This window comes from Epinephelus lanceolatus, chromosome 22 (assembly GCF_041903045.1).
Source record: "Epinephelus lanceolatus isolate andai-2023 chromosome 22, ASM4190304v1, whole genome shotgun sequence".
In the NCBI taxonomy this organism is placed as follows: Eukaryota; Metazoa; Chordata; class Actinopteri; order Perciformes; family Serranidae; genus Epinephelus; species Epinephelus lanceolatus.
The window spans coordinates 13,696,689-13,715,286 of record NC_135755.1 but is presented as its reverse complement, the minus strand read 5'-3'; the positions used below and the strand labels follow the sequence as shown (position 1 = coordinate 13,715,286).

At 39.6% G+C, this 18,598-nt stretch overlaps 1 protein-coding gene across 1 annotated transcript; it reads right to left on the bottom strand.

Moving 5' to 3' along the window:
- Positions 1-1,109: 1,109 nt before the first annotated feature.
- Positions 1,110-14,190, bottom strand: tm4sf5 (transmembrane 4 L six family member 5). Its single transcript, XM_033651894.2, has 5 exons — positions 13,879-14,190; positions 11,664-11,744; positions 7,614-7,756; positions 4,613-4,805; positions 1,110-1,632 (listed from the first exon to the last, which is right to left on the bottom strand). The coding sequence occupies exons 1-5, from the start codon at positions 14,050-14,052 to the stop codon at positions 1,615-1,617; spliced, it is 609 nt and encodes a 202-aa protein (XP_033507785.1). The 5' UTR covers positions 14,053-14,190; the 3' UTR covers positions 1,110-1,614.
- Positions 14,191-18,598: the final 4,408 nt, after the last annotated feature.

Genomic DNA, 18,598 nt, shown 5'->3' with positions numbered 1-18,598 from the left:
AACCACGAGATATTTTTGACCCCAGTTACACATGTCAGTCTATGGCAGTGGTTCCCAACTGGTTCAGCTGTGGGATCCAGATTTCATGTTAGTCGATAGTTCAAGGTCCACACAGTTTTACATAGTCATAGTCATAGTCGTTTTACATCATACTTGCGTGGCCATTTCGTGGATCTAGTTTGTTGCCTTTGTTAAGTAGCTATCCGTTATTCACTCACGCTACAGCAGGACACCGCATCTCAACAGTTCAGTTCTGTGCCGGAAATTCACTGTACTTAAAAGTAAAGTGTATTTTTGACAAACTCGACATGTTTGCGAGTCACTTTCAGAATAGACCCATAACCCACTTTTGGACTGTGATCCACCAGTTGGGAACCACTGGTCTATAGGATAATTTTGCTACTTCTCAGTTTACTGCACTGTGCTCAAACTAGCTGTGGTTGGAGCTAGCTAGTGGCACCACCCATTCGGTGATTACCGCTATTAAGGCTGTCCCAGACCAACCACATTGCTGTTGAAACATTGTGCCACCCTCTAGTCTCCCCCAGTGTTGCCCCTTTGAGTAAAGTTATTTTTGAGTCAAAAAACCCTTTAACATGGTCAACTATGTTAGTTAACTGTTAGCTAACTGTATCGCTGTTAGCACAGTTAGTGGTGCTAACATGGTTAATAGTGCTAATGGGGTTTTTAGGCTCAAAATACAGCAGCCTACTCAATTCTACTATATAGGGGGAGACTAGAGGATGGCTACTATGTTTCCACAACCAGAATAGCGTTACCAGCAGTAGTCACCGAAAGAGTGCCGCTGCTAGCTAGCTCCCACCCACCATATGGGCACTATGTTTCTACAAGCTAACGTGGCTAGCCAGCTGTCTGTCAGTAAAGCCAACAGAAAATAAAATAGAAGGCAAAACACATACATTTCAAAACATTAAATCACATTAATCTCACCACCTCTAAATGGATAGTGCTTTGAAATGCAGTGTTTAAGATTAACAAGTCAGTGGGGTGCCAGACATTTTGCTTTTTTTTCATTATTAATTAGCAATTAATGGGAGTCAGGCTATTGGAAGCAAAATTAACCAACCCCTCAAAATAAACACATGAAAGTAGCAGAGGACTTTTATTTTGTCAAAATCAAAGACATTGACACCATAAATTGATGCGGAAAAATTCACCCGAATGCAGAAAATAAAGTGTTTGATGCTCCAAATTTTCTGGTGAAGGACCCCCACTCCCATTTCATGTCCCCCACAATGTTGAGACAAAATCTTTCAACTCTCACGGTGCTGTCACAGTCTTCCTGAGAATACAGCATACTAAACCAAGTAGAGCCACATTTAACAAAATTATTTACCATTAAAGTATTATCCATATATGACTCATTAATTCAGTAATTAATGAATAATTCATCTAAAAATACACAACATCAGCATACACATCAGCTAGAATAAAATTCATACAATAGTTGAGTAAGACTTTGGTATGAAACAACAGCTTTATAAGAAAACTCCAGCATGTTTCACAGAGAAGTTTCCCTCAGTGTAAACTGGGGGAAAAATGAAACCCTCCTGGCCCCTCTGAAGGTCGGTTACAACTGGATGATCTTCACTTTCACAATCCACTGTCATCCTGCAACAGGACAAAAGTTACATGTTAATGTCATGTTTAGGACAGGAAGCAAGTCCTCAGATGTTTGGCAGGGCTGTTAATATGTCAGCATCATGTTAATGTGTAGAAAATAGTGTGTGTATATGCATGTCAGCAAAAATATTTTTTAGCATGTCCTAAATCTGAGATCAGTCTTCAACCTGTGTAAATATTTCTGTTCAAAAGTACATGCATAATATCATAAATGATCTTTGACTTTTTTCCTGCAAAGCTGCTGATTACTTATTGTGACTTTAATGGAGCTAAATCAGTCCCTGGATTGATCATGTTTATTTTTAGTAGTAAACCTGTCAACTATTTAATCTTGATGGCACACTGGGTTTTAGCCTTTAAGGTACTGTATGTAACTTCCTACCAGTATTAACCATTTTTATTGCCAATGGGTAAACAAGTTGTAATATAACAGAGACTTTTACCGACTTTCTCAGTTGTCCGTAACAGCCTGTGGACCAACACATTCTCACTTCGACCTCGTCACATATTGACGTTTGGTCATGGACTTTCCACATCCACATATGACGTGCAAAGTACCCTGGGTCCGTTGGTAGTTGACGTTCTGGGACACTGTGTCAAGTTCTGCCTGTTACATGCATTGTCTTCTTTCAAAATACACTTCCGTTTTGACAGGAAATTTACCGTACATACAAAAAGACGTTTCAAAATAAATGCACTACGTCGGTACAACAAGGCAAATTGACATTTCTTTTCCTCCAACAACTAACGTATGTGGTTGAGTTTGGGCAACAAAAGCACTTGGTTAGGTTTACAGTAGGACAAAAGAACAGGGTTTGGCTTTAGAACCTTATGGGACGCAAACACTGCTCTCTTGGATGAAAGTTAGTGTTTGTTAACTTGGACTTTCGCTACCCTAACTTTAGAAACAGGGTTAGAGTTCTTGTCCTGCCACGTTTCCCCCGACTATAACAGTGAGCGGCCGCGTGTCATGCTGACGTTAAAGGACGGCTTTTTCGTCAGTGTCTGATGCTGGAGGTCACTGCGCTGGATTTCGATGAGTGAGACTGGTTTGTGTGGCCTCACCTCTACGTAAGAGACTCATGACGAATTTTTCCCAGAAAATCCAAAAGACGTGACGATATGTGTGTTTTCGAGTGCTCGGCTACAGCGCTAACAGTGTACAACAGTAGCTAACATTAGTTAAGAAATGGAGTACGCTAACATCAACAGTTGATTGGCACCAGTCCACACATGGCGTTTCGGTTATACTTTAAATCTCTGTGTCCGACTTTTGATTTCTATGTGTCTACAGTCACTGATTGCACTAAAATGAAATGTACATTTTTTAAAAGAACAGTTTGATATTTTAGAAAACATACATATTTGCTTTCTTCCCCAGAGTTAGATGAGAAGATTCATGTCACTCCATACGCTGAAGTTCCGGCAGCAACAAGCTGTCTTAGCGCAACAACCAGAGGAACAGTTAGAAAGATTTTAAAAAATCTGTCATGTTTGTACAAAACATTTTAAGCTACAGCCAGCAGCCAGTAAGTTATCTCAACACAAATACGGGAAACAGGAGGAAACTACGACAGCGTATTAGGGCTATTGTAGGTTGAATGGAAAGGAATGGAAAATGAATAAATAAAAATATGGATGTGCAGGAGGGGGGTAATGTAATGTAATGTGCAAGTAAATCAGGTGACATAATATAGCATGCATTCAGCAGCTTTAAATATCCGAATATCTGAAGATAACGAGCCAGTGTTGACTCACAGGGTACACATACCCTGATCCCCTGGGTCTCAGTCATGTTCTTGACCCATACATCCATCACAACTTCCTCCCTACATTGACTTTGTTGCTCTTTATACTATGTCTCTTAGTTTTTCTGGCAGTTAATTTGGGATTTTTTTTCTTGTAAATTAACAACTTTAAGCAGAGTTGCTTTTAACCTCAGAGAATATCTTTTTTTTTTGTCATCAATTTACAGCTTTTTTTGGAGTTTTTTTGGATGGATATACATGTAAAGAGAACTGGATACAGCATCAGAGTTGGGGCCATGGTCATTCCTATAAAAGTGGCACATGAAGCCAACAAAGTTCAACTGCTGCATATAAAATGACTCGCTGCTTCTGCACTGTGAGGCCCATAGAACAGTGGTTCCCAACTGGTGGGTCACGGTCCAAAAGCGGGTCGCGGGTCCATTCTGAATGGACTGCAAGTGACTCACAAACGTATCAAATTTGTAAAACATTCTTATTTTAAAGTGCCATTTCCTGCTGTAGAGTGAGTCATTAATGGACAGCTGATTGACAGAGACAACAAACTAGCTTGACAACATCGTGTGATGCTAAATGTATTAAACTGTGTGGACCTGGAATCAATGACTAAGGAGAGATCTGGCCCCCGTGGCTGGACCAGTTGGGAACCACTGCCATAGAGCAAGCGCAGTAGAGACGAACGCTGGCTGAGGCAGCTACTTCCTATTTAGCGCGCCTCTAACTTGAACATAACATCAGGTGACGGATATTACTCAACTGTTTGGCCCCTACGGGCCATAAGCAGTTGTAGGAAACAGCTAGCCTGGGTAACAAAATACACTGACTAGCACCTCTGCAGCTCACTAATTAACACTTCATATCTTAAAACTACAGAGTTTTTTCCCTTTCCTGTTTTCAATCAGTGGCAGACCTGATAGAAATCTAAAGCAACACTGTAGGCAGCTGCTAAAAGGCCAAGTCATTGAACAAGCCACTAAGAGTACCAGGCTCTGTTCCAGCAACAAAACATGTTGCTTCATGTTGGCTTGGCCTAGTTTGATAAAGCAGTTTTAAAGTTTTATTGCTTCCCTCTTTCACTGCCACTCCAGGTCCTCTGTGTAGCTTTCATGACCTGCTGGCTTGGACATACTGCTCAAAACTTACTGTGGCATTGCAAACATTTGCATTTATTAGGTGTGGAGTTTCGGGATTTGTCCACCTACATCTTTGCTGTCGCGGCAGTCCCCGCAGATGCATCCTATGCAGCCGTTGACCACCTGGATGCCGCAGAGCACCAGCTGCACCGCCCCCATGGCCAGCAGTATGGAGAACAGAACCACATGCCACATCACGGCATTGGTGGGGTATTCACACATTGCCCACATGGTCTGGTTTACAAGGTAGCTGCCATTACCGCTGCAAGGGAGAAGAGCAGGAGAGCATAAGCACTGTCCAAGACACACACAGCATTAATGAAAATATGGATGAAGCAGGCCAAGTTTGGGGTTCAGGAAGAAATAGTGGGATGACTGAGTCGAGGAAATATGCATCAGTAAAACAGTGAATGGAACAAGTGAGGAGTGGAGAAAGACAGCATGTGGAAAATAGAAAGGAGAGGAAGTTCTTGATGGAAATATGTTGTTCAAGAAAAGTGACATTCAGCTGTTACAGTATCATTGGGAATTTAAAGAAATGGTTAGACATTTCCTTAACGAGAATTAGATAAGAAGATTGATACCACTTAAATGTCTGTACAGCTAATGCGTAGCTGCTGCCAGCAATCGATCGGTCAGCTTAGCTTAGCACAAAGACTTGAAGCAGGGGGAAACAGTTAGCGTGGCTCTGCCCAAATCTGCCTATTAGCACTTCTTAGGCTCACAATTTAACATGCTTTTTCTCAATCATTTAATCCATGCTAAAACAAAAGTCTAACAATGACACATTTTGGGGATTTGTTACTTTGAACGGAAGCAGGCCAGCTGTTTCCTGTTCCCAGTCTTTATGCTAAGCTAAGCTAACCATCTACAAATATCCACAATTAGATGCTAAAAAGAGCTGTATAAGACACACAGAGCATATCTATGATTCAGACTCTCAACATGGAGGCGGCTAAGTTGGTGGCTTGCAGCTAACAGTGCTAACAGCGCTAACAACGGCAGCAGTGTTGACAGAGCTAGCAGTGTTAACCCATGGATGTATAATAATACTAGATAATGAACTCCAAGATGGCACCCATTTAGTCCAGAAGAGTTGCTCGCCTGGCGCATAGGCCAAGAAGATTTCTAGCTTCCTGGTTTAGTTCTCACTGTTATCCCTCTTTCCAGGTTTTATGCTAAGCTACGCTAACCCTCTACAAGTATCCACAATGAGATGTTTTAACGAGCTGCATATGACACTCAGAGCATAATATGATTCACACTTGGATTCAGGTTGTCTGCGCATGGTTCTCAACATGGAGGTGGCTAAGTTGGTGGCTTGCAGCTAACACTGCTAACAGCGCTAACAACGGCAACAGTGTTGACAGAGCTAACAGTGTTAACCCATAGATGTATAATAATAACTAGATAATGGACCCCAAGATGGCGCCTATTTAGTCCAATAGAGTTGCTCGCCTGGCGCATGTGCCAAAAAAAGTTTCTAGTTTCCGGGTTTACTTCTAGCTGTTTTCCCTGTTTTCAGTCTTTATACTAAGCTAAGCTAACCCTCTACAAACATATAAAATTAGATGTTTAAAGGAACTGTATTTGACACTCAGAGCATATCTATGATTCAGACTCTGGCCTCCATGTTGAGGACTATGTGTAGACAACCTGAATCACTTAGTTGGCGGCCTGCAGCTAACAGTGCTAACAATGGCAACAGTGCTCACAGAGCTAACAATGTTAACCCATTGATGTATACCAGTAACTAGATAATGGACCCCAAGATGGCGCTTATTTAGTCCAGTAGAGTTGCTCGCCTGGTACATGCACCAAAAAAGTTTCTGGCTTCCTGGCTTACTTCTAGCTGTTTTCCCTATTTCCAGTCTTTATGCTAAGCTAAGCTAACTCTCTGCAAACATTTTCTGTCAGATGTTCAAATTAGCTGTACACCACATTCAGAGCAAATCTATGTTTCAGACTCTGATTCAGGTTGTGTACACATTGGTTCTCAACATGGAGGTAAGTTGCCGGCTTGCAGCTAACTTTACTAACGGCATGAACAGTGCTAACAAGGGCAACAGTGTTGGCAGAGCTAACAGATGTATAATAATAACTAGATAATGGACACCACAATGGCGCCTATTCATCTCAGTAGAGTTGCTCGCCTGACGAATTCCTGCTCGGCTCTTTACACTCTGACTCAAACTGGACTATTCTTTCATTCAGAGCACTGTTGGAATGTGCTATTCGGTTAGCCCAGGGGTCAGCGACCTTAACCATTAAAAGAGCCATTTTTGACCATCAGTAAGTAATTGACTATTATTTTAGCCCAATTGAAGATATTCAAATATTTAAACGAGTACTGGTTAGACAGTCAGACAGACACTCCAGCATAGCAGAAGTTCACACAGAAAAACATGAAACTGAAAGGGGGAAATTGAGGTTTGCTGCATGGAGGAAGGAAAATCTGAGGTTGGGTATTAATATTTCACCATGCATTGAGTAATCATACTCGGTCTCTCCCTGTGACCTCTGGTGGCCTTTAAACTGCTGTCATCATCGACAGCAATCACCTACATATTAACAACATGCTTAACAATTGTCCCAGTCTGACCTGCCTAAGCGTGTAAAACGCTTCAGTGTTATCCTCGCAGCATTATCACTGGCGTGGCTTTAATTTGGGTCATATTGTATTTTTATGACCTATGATGAGGCTAAAAAGAATTTCCTCCCATGCATTTCTTTACAAAACAGTTTATACTGAATTCCCAGGTTCATCACAATATAGATTTCCTCTACCGAAGCTGCAAAATCTGTGCTGGTCCAAGCTGCCACCTACTGGAGAATCAAAATATTGCATTTTTATTTTTATAATCAAGAACTGAAACTTTTCTGCAGCTCTAAAAAGATATTGACAGTAAATATAACTAGAGATAACAGAGCAGAGCAGATAGATGGCAACATACCTGGAAAAAAAAGAAGAACAGCTGTAATATAAGGCTGCAAAAACTCATCTCAGGGCTCTCGCTAGTCTACAGCATCATACATGCTTTTAAAAAATACATTTGGGAGAATCACTCACGTGCCAAGGTTTTCAAAGGGATATTCCCATTTGCCCTTATCCGACAGACACTTAGGTCCAATAGCCAGACCTGCAGAGGCCACACTGACGCAGTAGATCGCTCCAGCCAGGCCAAAGGCAGAGGAGAACACAGAGTTCAGCATCTGAAAGAGAAATAGGAGGATTTCATTCTTCATTGTTAGTAGACCTACACCGATAAGCCAAAACTTCAAAAATGCTGGTAGGGAAAGTGGGAAACATTGATCATCTTGTTACAGTGCAGTCTTCTGCTGGGAAACCTTTGATCCTGGCATTCATGTGGATGCTACTTGGTGTGCTCCATCTCCCTGAACACCGTTGCAGACCATGTAAACCCCGTCATGGCAATGGCGCTTGTCGATTGCAGTGCCCCCTAGCAGGACAATGCACCATGCCAAACCACAAAAACTGCTCAGGAATGACCCCAGGACCGGGACAAAGAGCTCAAGGTGTCGACCTGACCTCCAAATACCTCAGATACTAATCTGATCGAACATTTGAGGGACATGCTGGTACCTCAGAGTTATTCTCCTTGGACCAGACTTGGCTCTGACCTGTCAAGGCATGGACACAGAACCCAGGAAGGGTGTCTTTTGGTGTCTGGCACCAGGGTGTTAGCTTCAGATCTTTGAGTCCTGTGGGATGTGACATGAGGTACCAGCACGTCCCACAGATGTTTGATCAGATTGGGATCTGGGGAATGTGGAGGCCAGGTCGATGCCTTGAGCTCTTCGTCTTGTTTCTCAGACCATTCCTGAGCCGTTTCTGTGTGGCATGGCGTATTTTTCTGTTGGGGGGACACTGTTACTGAGTGCCGTTGCCCAACAGAAGATTTCCGAACAGAAAATTGCATTGTACCAAGATGATCAATGTTGTTCACTTCACCTGTCAGTGGTTTAAAGGTTTTGACTGATTGGTGTATGTCACCCTTTAAAGGAACAGTTCACCCCCAAATCAAAAATACAAACTTTTCCTCTTACCTAAAGTGCTATTAGTCAGTCTAGATTGTTTTGGTGTGAGTTGCCGAGTGTTGGAGATATCGGCTGTAGAGATGTCTGCCTTCTCTCCAATATAGTGGAACTATGGCATTCAGCTTGTGGTGCTCAAAGTGCCCCCAAAAAATATTGAAAACTCAACAGTAGGGTCGCTTTACAGAAACCATGACCTGGTTACTCAAGATAATCCACAGACTGTTGTGAGCAGTTTAATGTAGGAACTATTTTCTTTCAACCGAATTACACCCGCCAACTGTATCACACAGCAGCCAGTGTGCATCTGTAGCTCATCAAGCACCACTAGCTAGCTAACGTTACAGCTAAACAGAGGTGGATGCCATTGATGTTTACATCTCATGCTGTCAGTGTGGCTACACTCATGGAAAGATTTGATATTCTAAATGAATAAGATGTAAGTGGTGTGTTGATTGAATACAGTAGAAGTGCTATTACTTTGCTAACGGTTTGTGTGTGTTTTGGCTCACTTAACCAAAAAAACAACAACAAGTAAATTAACAGTAAGATTATAAAACCTAGCCTATTTAAAATACACAAAAAATGAAACTAATAGTTTGAGAAAATAAAAGTCCAGCACGACAACCACATTTCATGGTCTCCCTGGATGGATGGAGCAAACTGCATCTGCTGAGGACAATTGCGAAATGTGTATGAATGCTTTGGGAAAAAGCAAGTAAGTGGACCTTGAGTTAAGGTTACTGTTTTTATGTTTGAAGAGGAACGGTCACATGCAACAAAAACAAATATAAAAACTTTCGTAACAAGCATTTCTTCACCGCAAATGTCTCTGGCCTATTAGCAGTATAGTTCTTGATGATTAAAGAGAAGTGAGCACTGTTCATAGTCCTACTTCTGTAAAACATATTCACCAGAAAATATTAATTTTAAATGGTCATTTATGGCACCAAAACCTAATTCCACCAAAAGATCCTGTAAGTCCTAAAGAGACTTTCTCGAAATAGTGACTTTGTATCTTAAACTGATAAGTCCCATTGCAATAAATATCTTAGGTATTCCTGACAGAGGTAAGAGTTAACATCTCAAATGATTTTTTTTAATGAAAATCTGAAATAATATCTAACAAATTATGAGAAATGATACTAAGTCATCTTCTTCTCATTATTTTAGTATACTAACTCATTATGTTGAGATAAGTTAAGTCATTATTTAAAGATAAATCCTTGCTTTAAGAAAGTTACTTATTATTTTGGGAAAGTTTATCACTATTTTGAGATTCTAACTTATTATTTTAAGATATTAGGTCATTATTCAAAGATTTGTACGTCATAATTTTGAGATATGTCATTATTTTAAGAAAGTTTCTTATTATTTTGAGAAAATTTGTCTTGGCTTTAGCTTTAATTAAGTTTGTCTTAATTTTAAGATACTAACTTATTGTTTTCAGATATTAACTTATTATTTTGAGATATTAACTTATTATATACAGATAAGTAAGATAATATTTTGAGATAAATCATTGCTTTACGAAAGCTTCTTATTATTTCGGGAAAGTTTATCACTATTTTAAGATGCTAACTCATTGTTTAAGTCATTATTTTAAGAAAGTTTCTCATAACTTTAAGATACTAAGTTAATTTTTTACGATATTAAGTCATTATTTGGAGATATGCAAATCATTATTTAGAAATAAGTGATTATTTTAAGAAAGTTTCTCATTATTTTGAGAAAGTTTGTCTTAATTTTAAGATACTTGCTCATTATTTTGAGATATTAACTTATTATTTACAGATAAGTAAGTCATTATTTTGAGACAAATCATTGCTTTAAGAATGTTTCTCATTATTTTGGGAAAGTTTATCACTATTTTGAGACGCTAACTCATTATCTAAGTAATTATTTTAAGATATTAGGTCATTATTCAAAGATTTGTACGTCATAATTTTGAGATAAGTCATTATTTTAAGAAAGTTTCTTATTATTTTGGAAAAGTTTGTCACTATTTTGAGATGTGAACTCGTTTATGTAAAGATATTAAGTTATTATTTAAAGATATTAAGTCATTCTTTGGAGATTCGCAAGTCATTATTTTGAGATAAATCATTGCCTTAAGAAAGCTTCTCATTATTTCAAGAAAGTTTATCACCATTTTAAAATGCTAACTCATTGTTTAAGTCATTATTTTAAGAAAGTTTCTCATCATTTTAAGATACTAATTTATTATTTTAAGATATGGAGTCATTATTTGGAGATACGCAAATTACTATTTGGAAATAAGTCATTATTTTTAAGAAAGTTCCTCATTGTTTTAAAAAGTTTGTCTTAATTTTAAGATACTTACTCATTATTTTGAGATATTAAGTTAATAGTTACAGATAAGTAAGTCATTATTTTGAGACAAATCATTGCTTTAAAAAGTTTCTCATTATTCTGGGAAAGTTTATTACTATTTTGAGATGCCAACTCATTATCTAAGTAATTATTTTAAGGAAGTTTTTCATAATTTTAAGATACCAAGTCATTTTACATTTTTAAGTCATTATTTGGAGATACACAAGTCATTATTTTGAAATGAACAATTATTATAATAAATGTTCTTATTATTTGGAGAAAGTTTGTCATAAGATACTATTTTATTATTTTAAGATATTAAGACATTATTTGGAGATATGCAAATCATTATTTTGGGATAAATTTCTCATTATTTGGGGATACTAAGTTATTTTGTGAAATAAGTAAGTCATGATTTTAAGGAAGTTTCCCATAATTTTCAGATACCAACTTATTTATTTTAAGATATTAAGTCATTATTTGGAGATATGTAGGCCCTAGTCAAGTTTCTCATATAATGTCTTACAGATGTTTGTTTTTTGTTTTTTTCAGAAATGGGCTTCCATACAATACAGTAAACATAATAAAATGTAATGACACAACTAAATTACTAATAAAATAATTCAGTTTGTCATTCAGTATTTGACACAACATCACCCTCGCCTTTGCCCATCATTATCATTATCCTCACACTGGTGTAAATGTAAATTTTGTAAATGACTATACTTACCCGGCAACGGTTGCCACAGCAACCTTTTCCACAGCAACCCTTGCCCCCGGCCCTGATAGCTGAGCAGCTCGGGCACAGCATCTGAAAGGTTAAAAAATACAGAAATCATTTTCTCATTTATCAAGCACAACTTTTATTTTTCTGATATCTTACTTTTAATTGATTTAAATGCTCACTAAAGTTTCTTAACATGTAGGTATGGTGTGTATTTATGTGTCCATAATTGTGCACACATGCCTGCTGACACATTTGCATTTATACGTGTGTGTCTGTGTGCTCTGGTTATCTCTTAAAGCAAATATTTGTGAATTCTGAGCTGAGTTTTATTCTCTCGTCCCAGCAGGCAGTGACATCCACACAGTTACAGGTGGGGCAAGGAGAGCAATCAAACTTCCTGCTCACTGTTCCAAACTTAAGGTAATATCAGGGCCATAAAGACGTGTCCTTTCCACATGACTCAAAGGTCTCTGTGATATGTTTATGAGATGAAATATTTATGAATTATTTATTGTCCTTGTCGACCTTTAAAATGTTGAGATAATGTTGGTGGCAACTCGCATAATCAGATCTGATGTGTGTGTGTGTGTATCTGTGTGTGTCTGTGTGTGTGTCCTTAGTGAGGAAGTAGAGGAGATCAGACGATGGTTTTATCTCTTAATGCTGAGTGGTCAAAGTTTCACTAAAAGATTCCCTTAAAGTAAAACATGAACACCACAGTGTAAATATAAGGCATCACAAGTAAAAGTCTTATATGGTTAATGTTGCTTAAATGAGTAATAATGTGTGTTGTATTAAGTATTATTTTAAGTACTGAGTATTAATACCAAATATAGCAAAATGTACCACAACGATCAAACATGAAAATGGATGTTATACTTTTATACATTATATTTGTATTTTAATATTGTAATTGGTCAAGAAGCTAATTTTCTACATGTTGGTTTCATCTATATAACAATGCATCATTTTTATAAGTAACTTCCAGTGGACTCCCACTAGGCCCCCAGGAATCCCCGTAGACCACCAGTGTAAAAGAGATGTCTATAAAATTGTTGATAGGATGTCTCCAACTGCAAACAACATCAGTTATGGCTCTTTATATCATCATTTTTTATCCATGGAGGTTTTACATTTGTAAAACTTTCCTCAAGCTGAGAAAGGAGTTTTAAAAGTCTGTGATGTCATCACAATGTAAAGTCTATAGGAGCCAGTAGGTGAAACACTACTGTGCATATTCAGTGGGCCGCATATCGCAGAAGTAAACCTGGAAGCCAGAAACTTTTTTGGCGTATGTGCCAGGTGAGCAACTCTATTGAAATAAATAGGCGCCATCTTGGGGTCCATTATCTGGTTTATTATTATACATCTATGGGTTAACTTAACACTGTTAGTTCTGTCAACACTGTTGCTGTTGTAACCTGTTAGCTGTAAGCTGCTAACTTAGCCACCTCCATGTTGAGAACCATGAACCATCGGAGTGTGAATCTGCTCTATGCTCTGAATGTGGTATACAGCTCCTTTAAACATTTAATCGTGGGTGCTTGTAGAGGGTTAGCTTAGCTGAGTACTGGAAGTAGTGCTATCTAGTCAGTGGTGTAATAGTAGTTGATGAGGTGGGTGTATTATCAGGTAGATGGGCAGGTTACTGAGGAGGAAGTGGGTTTACTCTCTTTTACATTATATCTTACTTGTACTGTGTGTATGTCCTACTTTTCTGTTAGATTTCACTCAGTCCTTACATAAGCTTTGTGTTCTTGTCAAGTCTTCATGTGAGCAGTGACGGTCACCTCACTATAAAGTTAATCTTATCTTATCTTATCTTATATTCCAATGGCTTTTTGGCTGATAGGGGGGTATACTGTAAGCAGCCTGAATAAGAGGTAGGAATACCCCATATACCTGCATATACCCTCCACTACACCACTGCAGCTAGTACAAAGTCAGAGTTAATTACAGCAAAGAATCTGGTTATCATTATATGCAACACAGTAAATGTAAAGTAAGGCAACAGTAAAACAAAAATTATTGTAAATTAAACTTATTCTGTTAAGCTTCTAAAAATAGCCCCAGCTATTCAACCCAAAGTAATAAAATTCAATGAGATTTTATAGGTTTACACAGAGCAGAGTTATTGACTGAAAAATCCCAATAAAACAAACAATAAAACGTCCAACCAGACTTTGTAAATACACACAGATCACAATGTTTTACTCACAAACAGGCCTCCTCCGATGAGCCCCCCCATCAGCCAGACCTGGAGGGAGATATGGTCATTATCCTGACTCTCCCCGTCGGGGAAGAACAGCAGCAGGTTGGCGATCATGCAGATGAATGCTGAAGGTAGCAGGATCAGGCCCACCAGGCGGGCACACTTCCCCGTACAGCACATAGTTTTATCTTATTTTGTCTTATTTTTTTGTTCCCTCTCACTCAGAGTATCTTTCCCTCTCAAAGTCAAAGTCAGGAGGCGAATGAGAAGCTCACCGCTGTGACACGGTGAAAGTCATATATGGTGAGTGGCAGTTAGAGCAGGAAGGAGAGAGGGAACAAAGGCCAAGTATCGGTGTGGCTGCCTGTAATCGTGATGTCAGATCTGTGTATCTTTTCAGGGGTCTCAGATAAAAATTAAAATCCTCAGCAGGGGGAAAAATTGACTTCTCTACAGATGTCGAACTCAAAATGCAAACACTGAACCTATACAAACTAAAGAACAGAGAAAGGAGAGGGGTATTTGTTTGTGTGTGTGTGTGTGTGTGTGTGTGTTTAGGGGGCTTAATCATGCCGTCAGATGCCCTTTGATACCTGCTCATGACGATATCTGTCTGTTCTATTTATGGCGGACAGCAAACACAAAGGAAGGCTTGGCCTACAGTCCGTCTAAATAAAACCTTTGTCAGACGAAGGTACAGAATTTAACTAACTGGTACTGTATAAGGTGTAAATCAATGAGCGTGTGTGTGTGTGTGTGTGTGTGTGTGTGTGTGTGAGAGATGAGGAATATGTAAAAAATGTGTGTTTATTTAAATTTCTTAGACCGTCCTACAGCGAAATATGGCCACATAGGTTGTTTGTACAAGCAGCAAACTGAGATCCATATTTACGTTTACTGTTAGGCGACGACCTCTAGTGGCTGTAGTGATTATGACATGAGCAAAACAGGCAGTCAGGTGATGTTGTATAAAGAACAACTTCAATCTGTGTACTTGGATGGGTCAAACACTGACAGGACTTTCATCCAGGAGACCGCTGTTTGTGTCACATGTGAAACCACTAGTCAACATTGAGTTATTTTACAACCTAGTCACACTCCGAAGTCATCGAATACCAGGGCTTGCTCAGTGACTTCAGTCATCAGACACCAACAAAAGAAGATAACCTTTGGTGTCAGCATGATACGCAGCCAGTCAGTGCCTGGTAGCATCATGGGGAAATATGGATGGATAATAACGTCAGTTAAGTGGATGGGTCCAACAACCACCAACTTCCATCTGGGAGGCCGGTGTTCCTGTATGATTGTAAAGCCAAACCAACCACATACATATATGTTGGCTAAATGTAATCATGTGCATTTGTTCCTGAAGGAGAAAAACGTCAATTTGCGGTGTTGTACCGACATAGTCCGTTCCTTTTGAAAGGGACTGTATGCAAACTGTGAAAAAAAAAGTGTATTTTGAAAACAGACAATGCATGTAACAGTTTAAAGTTGACATGGCCTCCCAGGACTTCAGCAACCAACGCACCCAGGGTACCTTGCACGTCAAATGTGGGCACGGAAAGTAGATGACCAAACATCGATATGTGACGTTATTTTAACAAAGTAACATAGAACGTATGTTACATACATCACATTAGTATCAAATGTACTTATTTTAAGCAATATCATGATCTTTATTTTTTGAAACCCTACCACTAAGATTTTTGTGTTGAAAAACTGGTGATATAAGAGCTATTCTGTCTTCCATGGGTAGGGGCGCTAGTTTAGGAAACACTCCTGTGGTTCTTATTTGAGGGTTGGAACATACAATCTACGGGTCCATGATAGCAGCAATATGTGTAACATAGTCAAATGTACATTTGTTATATTAAGTTTTATAATTGCACAACATTTGTTTCAGTTGTTATTGCCTGACACACTTAAGCCTCCATAGTCAATATGTGGAACGTTTGAGACTCAGTTTCTGTATACCTACGTTCACCTTTGGGGGTACCCCACCTATAAAGGGGTGTCTACTGCCTTACTCCTCCCCTTTTACTGTTGTACACCGTGGGAGAGGAGCTCAAGTTATATGGTCGTACTTGTCGGAGGAATATGTTTTTACCTCTTGCTGTCAGAGTCTTCAGGAATACATGGAGATCGTCCCCAAGGTATCCACAGTCTTTCATATCAACCTTTGTTGAAGGTGGCAGTGCTGTTTGGGCTGGGAAAGCCATGTGGTAATACAGGTTAGGTAAAGGAGGTTGTGGGGTTGCTGCAAGGAGCAGTGAGAGCTGGCATTAGGGGAGTGTCTCTGGGATGCCAGAGATCACTGTCTAGCCTCCTGGTGGTATTGTGGGACCAACTAGATGAAACACTGGTGAAAGGAGGTTCCCACCTGATGACCCCAAAGACGTGTTAGTTATCACTGCTCACTGGTATGTATAGTTAAGCCTTGGCATAATAGCTTATCATAGGGCTTAGGAGGTTATTCACTGAGCGCTGATCCTTCCTCTAGAGCACAAATTTCTTGTGTTTATTTGAACTAACGCAGACACCACTAGAGTCCACTGATTACATAACCTCAGTGCAGTCGGGCAGCAATTAGCAGGTCAGTGGGATACAAACACACATGCACACACAGCTGGTCCGTCTACTGAAACAAAAAACAGAGAAGCTTCGTTTCCATTATTTTAGGATTTTCAATATAAAACAAACACTCAGTACATCATTTAAACTCAGACACAAAAATCTTTACAGGTAGAAAAACAAAAAACAAATCCTAGGACTTCACCATTACCAGTAAAATAAAATATACACAGTGATAGAGGGTATACTGCTACTCAGTTAGACCATTACAATTCACTACCCCTAATACTCGAGTACAGGGCTCCAAATTCTGACAAACATGTGATTCTCAGTCTTATTGAGAACCTTAACCTTTCCAAGTACAACACATCCATTGGCTCACTTATCCATATATCATATGTTGGTGCACAGTCTGACTTCCACATAAATAGATTAGGTTTCCACATAAATAGATTAGGTTTCCTTGCCACAACCAAACCAAATGGCCTGAGTTTCACACTAGTCTGCCTAAGGTAACACACTTGTGGCACCTAGGACAGCAACTAATGGGTTAGGTAGGCATTAGAGAAACCTCCACTATATCTTTACATAGTAAATAGTAGTTTGCTGCTATATTAATGTTCTGTATGTCCTGTAGAGCTCCTTTTAATGATACCAACCAAGATATCCTTAAAAACTAACAAACTTAATCACTTATTTTCTAAAATTTGCTTCCCACATACAGTACAGGCCAAAAGTTTGGACACACCTTCTCATTCAATGCGTTTTCTTTATTTTCATGACTATTTACATTGTAGATTCTCACTGAAGGCATCAAAACTATGAATGAACACATGTGGAGTTATGTACTTAACAAAAAAAGGTGAAATAACTGAAAACATGTTTTATATTCTAGTTTCTTCAAAATAGCCACCCTTTGCTCTGATTACTGCTTTGCACACTCTTGGCATTCTCTCCATGAGCTTCAAGAGGTAGTCACCTGAAATGGTTTTCCAACAGTCTTGAAGGAGTTCCCAGAGGTGTTTAGCACTTGTTGGCCCCTTTGCCTTCACTCTGCGGTCCAGCTCACCCCAAACCATCTCGATTGGGTTCAGGTCCGGTGACTGCGGAGGCCAGGTCATCTGCCGCAGCACTCCATCACTCTCCTTCTTGGTCAAATAGCCCTTACACAGCCTGGAGGTGTGTTTGGGGTCATTGTCCTGTTGAAAAATAAATGATGGTCCAACTAAACGCAAACCGGATGGGATGGCGTGTCGCTGCAGGATGCTGTGGTAGCCATGCTGGTTCAGTGTGCCTTCAATTTTGAATAAATCCCCAACAGTGTCACCAGCAAAACACCCCCACACCATCACACCTCCTCCTCCATGCTTCACAGTGGGAACCAGGCATGTGGAATCCATCCGTTCACCTTTTCTGCATCTCACAAAGACACGGCGGTTGGAACCAAAGATCTCAAATTTGGACTCATCAGACCAAAGCACAGATTTCCACTGGTCTAATGTCCATTCCTTGTGTTTCTTGGCCCAAACAAATCTCTTCTGCTTGTTGCCTCTCCTTAGCAGTGGTTTCCTAGCAGCTATTTGACCATGAAGGCCTGATTGGCGCAGTCTCCTCTTAACAGTTGTTCTAGAGATGGGTCTGCTGCTAGAACTCTGTGTGGCATTCATCTGGTCTCTGATCTGAGCTGCTGTTAACTTGCCATTTCTGAGGCTGGTGACTCGGATGAACTTATCCTCAGAAGCAGAGGTGACTCTTGGTCTTCCTTTCCTGGGTCGGTCCTCATGTGTGCCAGTTTCGTTGTAGCGCTTGATGGTTTTTGCGACTCCACTTGGGGACACATTTAAAGTTTTTGCAATTTTCCAGACTGACTGACCTTCATTTCTTAAAGTAATGATGGCCACTCGTTTTTCTTTAGTTAGCTGATTGGTTCTTGCCATAATATGAATTTTAACAGTTGTCCAATAGGGCTGTCGGCTGTGTATTAACCTGACTTCTGCACAACACAACTGATGGTCCCAACCCCATTGATAAAGCAAGAAATTCCACTAATTAACCCTGATAAGGCACACCTGTGAAGTGGAAACCATTTCAGGTGACTACCTCTTGAAGCTCATGGAGAGAATGCCAAGAGTGTGCAAAGCAGTAATCAGAG